Consider the following 12,411-nt stretch of genomic DNA (forward strand, 5'->3'; position numbering starts at 1 on the left):
GATTGACTTATTTCGAAGCAGAATGTTTTGAATATCACCTGGGAACTTGTCAAAGGATACTATATTTGAACATAATAGGCAAGTTTCATGTTTGAGTTAGGTTTAAGTAAGGCATTTATAAATTGTCCATTTAAAACCGTTTTAGAAAGGAAATATATTTACTGTGAGAGCAGCATCCTTATTTTGAGAGCTAACTTCTTACTCTTCTTACTCTTCTTAATAGCCTTCGCAGGCAACACATTCAAAATCTCACAAAGAGATCAAAGGATGCCCAGGATTCGTCTTTCCCAGCCACAATTTTGGGCTGGGCCTCCCGGCCATGTTAGTGATAGATGATGTATCCTTTAACAAAAGAAAAAGACCTTCCTTAGTTACCCAATTTAGTTCAGTGTTTGGACTACATCGTTTGCTAACTTCCTTTTTAAGTGAGCAGTTCAATTTCTAAAAAGTAACCTGGAACAGCTTAAAAAAATTGTCCTTTCCCTTGCTCAGGTTAGTGAGTTTCTGCTCACACTCTTTACTTCTCTTATGACTTGGAGTAGACTCAGAGTTTTCATTGGTAACTGCCCCACACTCCCCTTAGCAATATTGGAGACTTTAAAGCATTGGGCAGGGAATGGGTAAGATCCAGTTTTATTTAAGGCTCTCCGGATCCACCTTAATAATAGTCTCTATTCCCATGAGGGAGAAATGAAAGGCAAGACTTACATCAGCTTAGTCTCCTCACTTTCTTAGGAATCAAAATGTTCCCAAGGTCAAAAACACTGTGAAGTAACTCTCTAAACCTATCTTGGAGAGCACTGCATTAGAAATACAGTGAATGGAAATTGCTCTTTAACTGGACATGAGTCTCATTTTATTTATTTATTTATTTATTTATTTTTAAAGATTTTATTTATTTATTTGACAGAGAGAGACACAGCGAGAGAGGGAAAACAAGCAGGGGGAGTGGGAGAGGGAGAAGCAGGCTTCCCGCTGAGCAGAGAGCCCGATGTGGGGCTCGATCCCAGGACCCTGGGATCATGACCTGAGCCGAAGGCAGACGCTGAATGACTGAGCCACCCAGGCGCCCGGACATGAGTCTCATTTTAAATGCCACTGTTTCTATTCTTTATGTCTGCCTTTCTTTTATGTTGAATTTGTTTCACCTTGTAAAGATTAAGAAGAGCATGTTCTACCTTTTAAATGTGAGAATTGAATTATTAATAGTTTTTGGATAAAAAATTGTCTCCTCTTTCTTCTACCAGAGGTAGTACATTCTCACAAACTTTGGGCCTCACTGATATAAAGTGTCATTTGAAGTTTTTCACTAATTCAGCCTTTAAAGCTTTTTATTTCTTCCTTGATTTATGACACAGCTTGTTTCTTGAATGGAGAAAATACAAGGACTACATGTAATCTGATTAGATTCCATTCCTCGTGTGTCTTCCACATTTAGTGGAGGCTACTAATCAAATCCTGATATATTCATCATCCCAAGATGGCTATAGTTGGTGTGTTTCCCCCTCCATATTGTATCATGATAATCTATCCATGTCTTTTTCTCCTTTTTCTCTTTATTAAGGGTAAGATTGTATCATCTCACATCAAACAGTGTGTGCCTCCAGTCTGATGTTGGCACCATAAGCAGAGAAACTCCATCATTCCAGAAGTCATGCTAATTCACTCTGGTTCAACCTCACATTCTTTGTAGTAATGTAGCTTGACTTTTGGATAAATTGATTCATACCATTTTATTTATTTATTTATTTTTATTTTTTTTTAAAGATTTTATTTATTTATTTGACAGAGAGAGACACAGTGAGAGAGGGAACACAAGCAGGCGGAGTGGGAGAGGGAGAAGCAGGCTCCCCGCAGAGCAGGGAGCCCGATGCGGGGCTCGATCCCAGGACCCTGGGATCATGACCTGAGCTGAAGGCAGTCGCTCAACCAACTGAGCCACCCAGGCGCCCGATTCATACCATTTTAAAGAAATACAATATTAGGTAGCTGAATCCAAGATAAAAAGAGCTACCTTGCTTTGGTAGGCAATATGCTTTTTTTAAATCTTTTTTAAAGAGAGAGAGAGAGTGAAAATGAGAGCAGGTGCGGGCGGGGAGGCAGAGGAAAAGAGAGGATCTTAAAGAGGGTCTTTGGCAGGCTCCACGCTAGCACGGAGCTCAACACGGGGCTTGATCTCATGACCCTGAGATCATGATCTGAGCCAAAATCAAGAATCACGAGCTTGACCCACTGAGCCACCCAGACGCCCCATTGTAGGCAATATTCTTGACACTGCTAATCATTTCATGGTTTTTAAAATAACGTAGCTAGCTTTCCTTCTTCTCCTCCCTCCCTTCCTCTTTTTCAAGTTTCCTCTAATGTTTACATCTTTTACTGGTTTACCCAGTATTGCCATCCGAAGCTACTTTTTGATCACCTGGTATTTGAAGATAACTTCTATTCTAAAGCTTATTTCTTAATTAACAAAATTTCATACAAAACTTCACAAAATTTTAAAAATGGCTTAGCTTGTGGTGGTTAATAGCGGATATGTGGTAGTAATTAGTCAAAATAAAGTATCTCTTATATGTGAAGTGTTGCAAAATTCTTTGTAAAATTAAAGTTATGTTTACAAGATTATTGAGTCTTTGTGGATGAAATTTTTTACTTCTTTAGATGTTTGGAGGTACGGGAGTTTTAGTGATAGAAACATATTCTTAATTAGTAATTATCAAATCCTTTATTAAGCAGTCATCATTTTGGTGTTATAGTGAGCAGCAGTCGGTAGGCTTAGGGAAAATTGGCCGAGTATGGAAAAATTTCATAAGGGGAAAAACATTTCGTAGATGTATAGTTGTTGCCTTTCTTCTGTGTCTAGATGGTTAGAGATGACTATATTCTTGGATATTGTTTTCAAAATTGGAAGTTATTTAGAAAAGAAAAAGTGAGATGAGGAATTAAAGAAAGCACATAATATATGGCAAAATAATGGCAAACAACAGCAAAACCCCACAATTATATAGAAGACAGAAACCACATGCTGTGATAATAAATTTAAATGACATTGGATACTACAATTAGGCGTCTGTTCTTTTCATATTTTGTGGATTGCAACCTCTAAAAACATCTATCTTTTAAATAATGGCTTTCCAAGGTACCATATATGTGGTGCATGTGTGTATTTTAAAATTAGATATAAGATAAATATATATTGTGGTCTGTGTGAAAATTAAGGTAATGCAAAACTGTTGCATTCACATATTTTTAACAACTTGAATTTGAGTTTCTTTAAAGACTAAAGGCAAAATATATCTTTTTCCACGGCCATAGTTTGTGCAAAAGTAAAAGAATGTGGTGATCCATTTGTAGGAGTAAGAAAATTGAACTCTTTCACACATTTTATTTATTTATTTATTTTTAAAGATTTTATTTATTAGAAAAGGCACTCAAGTGTGCACGAGCAGGGGGAGAGGCAGAGGGAGAGGGAGAAGCAGGCTCCTCGCTGAACAGGGAGCCCAATGTGGGACTTGATCCCAGGACCCTGAAATCATGACCTGAGATGAAGTTAGACGCTTAACTGACTGAGCCACCCAGGCACCCCTCTTTCACACATTTTATAATTAAAAAAGTGATTAGTTATATAGGTACTAGTGATTACTAGAGTTTCTAGACTATACATTAAAAAGATAGCATGTTACTCTTTCCGCTTTATAGTGTCTTGTAGCCAGTGGATCACATAGCTGAGATGGGTAATCGCTGGCATTGTGCTTCAGACTTTAGATCTATCAAATAAAAATGAAAAACATTTGGATATGATTATGATTAAAGAACAAAGACATAAAGGGATGGAGAGCAATAAGTTCAGACGTAAGGAACAGTTGGTTTACCCTAATTATAGCCATCTTGATTTTTCTTTTTTCTCCTGTATGTATCAATTGGAAGTTTGGTAGAAAATTAACCCTTTTGCCTAATGATATAAATAAATTTGTTGCAGATTTTCTAAAAGGACTTTATGCCCTTCAACTCAAATTTCAAAAGTCAGTTGCAGTTTGTACTGGCCACAATTCTTCCCTTTGATCTAGTTCAGTAGTTCAGTTTTCATTTCCTATAACTGAATTTCTTGTATATACCGTCATCTAAATGAGGATGTGTTGACACAAATGAGAAGATCAAAGATTCAGCTAAAGAACTCTCACATTTGGATTAGGCTGAATTGTGTGGAAGTGTTGCTGAATCTAAGAAAATAATGAAACATTATGTGTAACCATAACGATTTTGCAGATTGTTTATTGTTGCCAGTCAAGCATTAAAATACGGCCTAAAATTCTGACTCTTCTGTCTCATAAATCTTCTCATAGATTATTAAGATTGTGGAAATTGGGACATTTCTGGTTTTCCAATACAGATGAATTCATTGAGGTATAGATTATACTATTGCTTTCCTTTCATTCCTACGTTTCCCACTTTTTATCATGAGTGCCTTCATTTATTCTGTACTCATCTTACATGGGAAGTTACTGGCTTCTCTTCTAAATGTTTTGGAAAGAGTGGTACTCATTGACTTTATTGACAGGTGCATATTATACGATCTCTTAGGTACCTAACATGTTTTTGCTTATTATCTGAGGGTCATTAAGCACAGATATGTGAGTGACTGTGAGGCAAAGAGCCACATCTCTCAGTGTCGTAGGCCTATTGAAACATTGTAAGGTTTTAAATGCATTGCAGACTTGATGGCTTTCTCTACTAATTATCCTCTGTATTTACTTTTAGTCCTAAAGCAATTGCCTCCTCCCCATCTTACATCCTGACCCCTCAACATACCCACAAAAGCAGCTGAAGCTTCTAAAATAGAATGATATTATATATGTACCTATTGAGGTCTGGTGATTCTGAGGAAACGGGAATATAAAGAAGCAAGGTCATTTCAAAACTGACAAGTTCTTCAGGGTTTTGTGTTTCAGTTGCTTCTCTACTGTTTCACACTAGCAGGTTTGGACTGATTAGCATAATGTTGTAAACTTCTTAGGAAGTGGCAGGAAGGAGTGCCATGATAGTAGTATTTTGAAGTATGACTCATGTTTTGAACCACGTTTTAAATCCTGTCAGAATCCCCAGAACTTACCATGGTAATGGTAAAGACCTTTTTATGGTAAAGACCATTTAAAGAAAAATGCCTTTCCCTCCATTCCAAACCATTTTTTTTTCATTCCACCGTAACTTTTTCTTTCTAAAACAGATTTAATCATGTGCTCCATCTTTCTAATCCATTTTGGCTCCCTGTTCCTTCTAGCAGTAGCTCTTAACAAGGAGCTTCTGAAATGTGCACATATCTGGAACCCCTCACCAGAAACTCTCATTTCTTGGCAGGAGTAGAAAGCCTATTTGACAAAGAGTTTGTTCATTGTTTCAGGTGCCTCTTTATGCCCTGTCCCCACCAAAGTTTTTCATCCTATGTCATGCCATTTGCTTCAATACCTTCTGTTCTTCTCTAGCCGTACTAAACCCGGCTAAGACACAAAGCATTCTATTCCGTCCCTCTATCCTTTTGTATAGAAGCTGTTTGCTACTGCCCTAATACCTTCTCCTTCCCATTCCCTCCTTCCCTTCCTCCCCTTCACTCCAGGTCTTTCATCTGTCAGACTACTTAATCTTTCTAGATTCTCCTCTAATGACAAATCTTTCCTCACTCCCCCATGTAGAAGTAGTCACTCTGTCTTTTGTGTTTAGCGTTTATATTTGATTATGATTTTTTTCAGGAGTGCATCTCTCCCATTAAACTGTGAGCCCATTGAAATCATGTAATTTATCTTGTTCATGTTTATGTTAAATGAACACATGGGTGCATAATAAAGTGAAAGCCTCTTAGGAATTTAAATGGATAGTTTGTGTGAACACTGTTTTTAGATGCATTATTAAGTTGAGGTTCATGATCCGCCATCAAGACCTATGTTAATACTGTACATAATTTTATTTTTCATAATATATATTCCCATTAAAACTTGCACATATATTTATTTATTTTTCCATTTCCCACCCCCCCCACCTTGTGTCCACAGACGAAATCTTACAAAACTGTCCCTCATCTTCAGTCACATGCTGGCAGAAATCAAAGCCATCTTTCCCAATGGGCAGTTCCAGGGAGATAACTTTCGTATCACGAAAGCAGATGCTGCTGAATTCTGGAGAAAGTTTTTTGGAGACAAGTAAGTACAGATCATTATAGTCTGCATCCCTTTTTGAAGAATGACCTAGTCCTGCCTGCGGTTCCATATGATATAGATTTTACTTGAATATTTTGAGACTGTACTTATGCATTTTTGATGAGTATTTTGATTGCTAATTTTTCTGTTCAGCCACCAAAAGTATGCTTTAATAACTGAATAGTTTTATGTTATTGCAAAGCAAATATCAGTTGTACTATATTTACTTGATGAGCATCCACTGAGTTAAATAGCTTGCTCTAAGAAGCAAAGGTATGTAAGAGGGAATCTCTCAGAAGCTCACAACTTTTTATGACTCAGTACACACTTAAGACACATACGCACAATAAAAGGCAGAAAGGGATAGATACTTTCAAAATGGCACGAATAAATTGTTCTGACAATTCAGAGAGGGCAGCAGTTGCTTCATGATTGAATGAATCAAGGAATGCTTCTCACAGGAGGTGGTATGTAAGCTTGGTTGAGACCTGATATTCAGGTGGGAGAGAAAGCCTTGGCACCCCAGTTCAGGCTTTCTTTGTATCATTGCACAGAGAGTAAGTGTAAACAAGCTAGAGAAAATGAGGATCATGTTATCACAAAGGAGCAGATAGAGATGATTTCCTTTAGGTACTTCCTCCCTGACACGAACTTTGGTGAGCACCCTCAGAATGTCCTTGAATGCGGGCAGAACCCTGGCTGAGTGTGAAGGGGGAAGAGTGATTGCTTACACGTAGATTCTTGTTCTCATGCCCTAGTTAAAAGTCTGTATTTATACGTTAACTGGTGAAATGAGACCTATAAAATGTGGTATACACTTTTGATGGTCTTATTGACGACGCTGGTGAATTAACTGGAACAATGGGTTTCCTTTTTTTTTTCTCTCTCTTTATGAAGTGCTATGCTTATTTAAGTGCTAAGTGCTTAGCTTCGTAACTTTTGGCTTCAGAAATATTAAAACCCTTTCCGTGTGTCTTAAATAAAATGTATTCTGAATGACTTTTTGGCACCAAAGGGGGAAATACTGTTATTGCCACTAACATGGACATTTTGTGTTCCAGAAATCTAGCTATTTATCATGCTCCTATATCCATTCACAAGTGCGAAATTAAAAGGAAAGGTTCATCCTCATCTAAATTAGAATAACAGCCAAAAGTACACTAATTAAATATTTGTGGACCGTAGAAAGCAGAAAGGCATTGCCCAATGCTGGGATTCCGAAACTGAGAGGGTTTCTTAAAGTCACAGCTCATATATTAACACCTTGAGCCTAAGGCAAACACTTGGTAACCTTCAAAATCTACTTTATCTTAAAATTTTAAGAAAATTTATAGGCCACAATGTTTGTGGTATTTCTTTTTGAAAACTGAAAATTCTGGTGAGTTATGAAATTGTTTGCTTGTCAAAAGGTCAGTAAAAAATAGAAAGATTGCTGACATTTTTTTTTAAGAGAGAAGTTTGTTTTGCTGGCACCTCAAGCCACAGAGAATTATGCATTTGAGACCTCTTTATTTCCCTTTATATATAACCATAGACATCAAGGGGCTGACGTTTCTGTCCAACTGCTACATGAGTGAAATCACTATTAAATCAAACGGGGGTGTTGAAATACTGATTAAATACTCTCCTTACCCTCCCAAACCTTTATACCTTTTTCTCCTGTCTTCACTTACTTGAGAAAGCTGTTTCATTTTTCTTTAACATTTTCCTTTTGGGATGAGAGCCAAATTTAAAGCTCCTTCTGGAACTCAGATATATTTCCATAGTCATCAAAATTAATGATTCTTTTATTAGATCATTGGAGGAACCATCTTTATATTCTCTGTGGGTTTTCACCTTATTGCACAATATTTTATTGAATGAATAAGCAAATGCATGAATGATGTAGCCTTTCAAAAGGTTGAATTCTTTTATCTTCCTCATGCTCTAATACTAGTTTATATTTTTGCATAACCTCTCATATGGAAGCATCTCTGTCATTTATCTCGCTACACATTGAGGCCATGTGAGAATGCTTTCATTTGATCTAACCAGTGCCTTTAAACTTGAGAGCATATTGTTTCCAAAAACAGAATCATTGAGGAGTTAGTTCTAAAAACAGCCCATCAGGTTATGATTTTTATAAAGCAGTTTTTAAGTTTAAGGTATTATTGTAATTTTTTTTCAAAGTAACCATCAGAATAAGATACTAAGATTGAATTAAAATTGGGAAAAAACTATTTTTCAAAAGATTTTGTAAAACTCCTAAAGGCAGTTTTGGTATTCAGGCCTCATAAAATCAGGAAGCAAGAAAAAATGTTTGTATTTTATTTTTATTTTTTTAAAATTTTAGTTCCAGTATAATTAACATAGAATGTTATATTAGTTTCAGGTGTACAATATAGTGATTCAACAGTTCTATACATTACTCAGTGCTCATTATGATAAGGGTGCTCTTAATCCCCATCACCTATTTCATTTAATCCCCCCACCCACCTTCTCTTTGGTAGCCACCAGTTTGTTCTCTATTTTAAAAGGTTTTTTGTTTATCTCTTTTGTTTGTCTGTTCATTTGTTTCTTAAATTGCACATATGAGTAGAATCATTTGGTGTTTGTCTTTCCCTGACTGACTTATTTTTAGCGTTAAACCTCTAGATCTATCTGTGTTGTTGCAAATGGCAAGGTTTTATTCTTTTTTTATGGGTGAGTCGTATTTCACTGTACATGAATACACATCTTCTTTATCCATTCATCTATTAATGGACACTTGAGCTCCTTCCATAGCTTGGCTATTGTAAATAATGCTGCAATAACATAGGAGTGCATATATCTTTTCAAATTAGTGTTTTTATATTCTTTGGGTAAATACCCAGTAGGGGAATTACTGAATCATATGGTAATTCTAATTTTAATTTTTTGAGGACCCTCCATACTCTCTTCCACAGTGGCTGCACCAGTTTGCATTCCCACCAACAGTGCATGGGGCTTCCTTTTTCTCCACATCCTCACCAACACTTGTTGTTTCTTGTGCTTTTGATTTTAGCCATTCTCACAGGTGTGAGGTGATATCTCATGGTGGTTTTGATTTCATTTCCCTGATGATTACTGATGTTGAGCATCTCTTCATGTGTCTGTTGGCCATCTGTATGTCTTCTTTGGAGAAATATCTGTTCATGTTTCTGCCCATTTTTTAATTGTATTATTTGGGGGGTTTTTTTGGTGTTGAGTTGTATAAGTTCTTTATATATTTTGGATACCAGCCCCTTATTGGATATGTCATTTGAAAATATCTTCTCCCACTCAGTAGGTTGTCTTTTTGTTTCCTTTGGTGTGTAGAAGGTATTTTGTTTTGTTTTTTTGTAAGCTCTATGCCCATCATGGGGCTTGAAATCATGCCCCTGAGATCAAGAGCCTCATGCTCTACCGACTGAGCCAGCCAGGTGCCCCCAAAGCTTTTAATTTACTTTTGATGTAGTCCCAATAGTTTATTTTTGCTATTGTTTCCCTTGCCTCAGGAGACATATCTAGAAAAAAGGTTGTTATAGTCAATGTCAAAGAAATTACTGACTGTATTCTCTTCTTGGATTTTTATGGCTTTAGGTCTTACATTTAGATCTTTATTCCATTTTGAGTTATTTTTGTTTATGGTGGAAGCAAGTGGTCCAGTTTCATTCATTTGCATATAGCTGTCTAGTTTCCCAAGCACCATTTGTTGAAAAGACTGTCTTTTTTCCCATTGCATATTCGTCCCTCCTTTGTTGAAGATTAATTGACCATATAGTCATGGGTTTATTTTGGGGCTCTCTATTCTGTTCCATTGATCTGTGTGTCTTATTTTTATGCCAGTACCAACTGTTTTGATTATTACAGTTTTGTAGTGTGTCTTGAAATCCAGGATTCTGATACCGGCAGTTTTCTTCTTGTTTTCAAGATTAATTTGCTGTTTTGGGGTCTTTTATGGTTCCATACAAATTCCAGGATTATTTGTACTAGTTCTGTGAAAAATGTTGTTGGTATTTCGATAGAGATTACATTAAATCTGTAGATTGCTTTGCGTGGTATGGACATTTTAACAATATTTTTCTCCTAATCCATGAGCATGGGATGTCTTTCCATTTCTTTGTGTCATCTTCAACTTCTTTCATCAGTATTTTATAGTTTTCAGAGTACAGGTCTTTCACTTCCTTGGTTAAGTGTATATGTAGGTGTTTTATTCTTTTTAGTACAATTATAAATGGGATCGTTTTCTTGATTTCTCTTTCTGCTACTTCATTATATGTGTGTAGAAATGCAACAGATTTTTGTATATTGATTTTGTATCCCAGCAGACAAAAATCCTTAGGTGTCATATGCCTAATACTTCATTTCTGTGCTTCTCAACCTTTTCAAAGGCATGGCAGGGCCCACCTCTCTGCTCAGGACTCAAGCCCAAGCTGCCAAAAGGCTGTGCCTAACTGGAGTCCCAAGTAGATCAATAACAATCATGTGTCATGGTAGACTGGTTGGGAAGGTCTGCATTTGTTAGGCTTTTATGCAAATTCATTGAATGTTTCAATGGTTGAGTCCTGCTTTTGCTTTCTTAGTCTGTTGACCAGGAGATAGTAGAAATATGTAGAAAAAGAGAAGTGACATTATTGAATAAATATGTCTAAGTAAATTCTGCAAAATAAGGTCAGTACCAAACTGAATCTTTGCACTCTGGAATAGTAGTTTAGAGTCCAGAAACTAAGCATGAGCCTCAAAAAGTGGATTACTAACTGTTTAAAACAACAAAAATTCATCGATGGGCTTAGACTGTGGGTAACAGTTCTTTTTCTTTTTTTTATTTTTTTTTAAGATTTTATTTATTTATTTGACAGAGAGAGAGAGACAGCGAGAGAGGGAACACAAGCAGAGGGACTGGGAGAGGGAGAAGCAGACTTCCCGCAGAGTAGGGAACCCAATGCGGGGCTCGATTCCAGGACCCTGGGACCATGACCTGAGCTCAAGGCAGACGCTTAACCAACTGAGCCACCTAGGTGCCCCAACAGTTATTTTTCTAAGCAAGTCAGGTAGCAGGTTTTGGGCCACTGGTGCTAAGCACTTCTTTACACTGAGGTAATAGATTTAGACATACATTTCCATGAATTCTATGAATTCTGTGAATCTCTTACCATGAATTCTAAACCTGCATCTTTTTATGTGTTATTTTCTCTCCATCCTTACTTCACGTTCTGTTCTTCAATTTCAAGTTCAAATCCTTCCCTGTATTATAGCAATAGCTTTCTGACTGGCCTTTGTATTTTCAGTAACAACCTGTCCTGTTGTGTTTCTTAGACTAGAGAGCTCTCTCAAAAAAAAAAACAAAACAAAACACAGAACTAATCATTCTATTTTTTTGTTCGTTTTTGTCTGAAATGCTTCTACAAATTGTTATTGATTCTAGGTTAAAATCTAAAATCCCATTAATAGGGGTGCCTGGGTGGCTCAGTTGTTAAGCGTCTGCCTTTGGCTCATGATCCCAGGGTCCGGGCATAAGCCCTGCATCTGGCTCCCTGCTCAGCGGGAAGCCTGCTTCTCCCTTTCCCACTCCCCCTGCTTGTGTTCCTGCTCTTGCTATCTCTCTCTCTCTGTCAAATAAATAAATAAAATCTTTAAAAAAAATAAAATCCCATTATTATGACAAGCTTTAGGAAGTTTTTTGTTGCTGCTGTTGTTTTTTTTTTTTTTTCTGTCTTCATCTCTTTGTAGTCCGCTCATCCACAAAGAAAGAACCTAACTACACAGCACTGTTACGTTTCCCAATGTGCATTTTTCCCCCCATTCTTTGTGTTTTTTTTTCCCTAGATTGCATCCACTGTTTGGAAAGCCCATGCCACTTTGGAAACTACCCTAATCTAAGGTGGATATCCATACTCTTTGCTTCCAAGTGCCTTTGCTCATATCTGTCCTATTAGACTGCAGTGAACTGCTGACATGATCACATTTCCCGGTAGACTAGAAAAGGTTTTTTGAAAGCAAGGTCCTGCCTTCCTGATTTTTGTTTCTCAGAACCTGGCACATTTCCTGGAATGTGTACACACTAATAAATGTTAACAGATTGTATGAATAATTAGATGGATAAGTGGATGGATGGATGATACTTATTATCTGCTCAAAATTTTCAGTGACTTTATTATTTACAAATTGATTTTTTTTTTTTTAAATCCTCAATTCCTACAGGTCAATTCCCCAGAAGCCCGTTAGCTTCTTCTTTCTTTTTTACCAT

The 12,411-nt window shown here is 36.8% G+C and overlaps 1 protein-coding gene across 2 annotated transcripts in view; it reads left to right on the forward strand.

The window, feature by feature from the left end:
• Positions 1-12,411, forward strand: part of CBLB (Cbl proto-oncogene B) — a 222,024-nt gene that overhangs the window by 86,502 nt on the left and 123,111 nt on the right. For both annotated transcript variants that reach the window (XM_081797463.1, XM_081797473.1), the window contains exon 4: positions 6,042-6,188. In XM_081797463.1, coding sequence (XP_081653589.1) covers positions 6,042-6,188 — 147 coding nt within the window. The remainder of the gene's footprint in view (positions 1-6,041; positions 6,189-12,411) is intronic.

Source organism: Leptonychotes weddellii, chromosome 1, assembly GCF_054177405.1.
Source record: "Leptonychotes weddellii isolate Sample4059 chromosome 1, ASM5417740v2, whole genome shotgun sequence".
Classification (NCBI taxonomy): domain Eukaryota; kingdom Metazoa; phylum Chordata; class Mammalia; order Carnivora; family Phocidae; genus Leptonychotes; species Leptonychotes weddellii.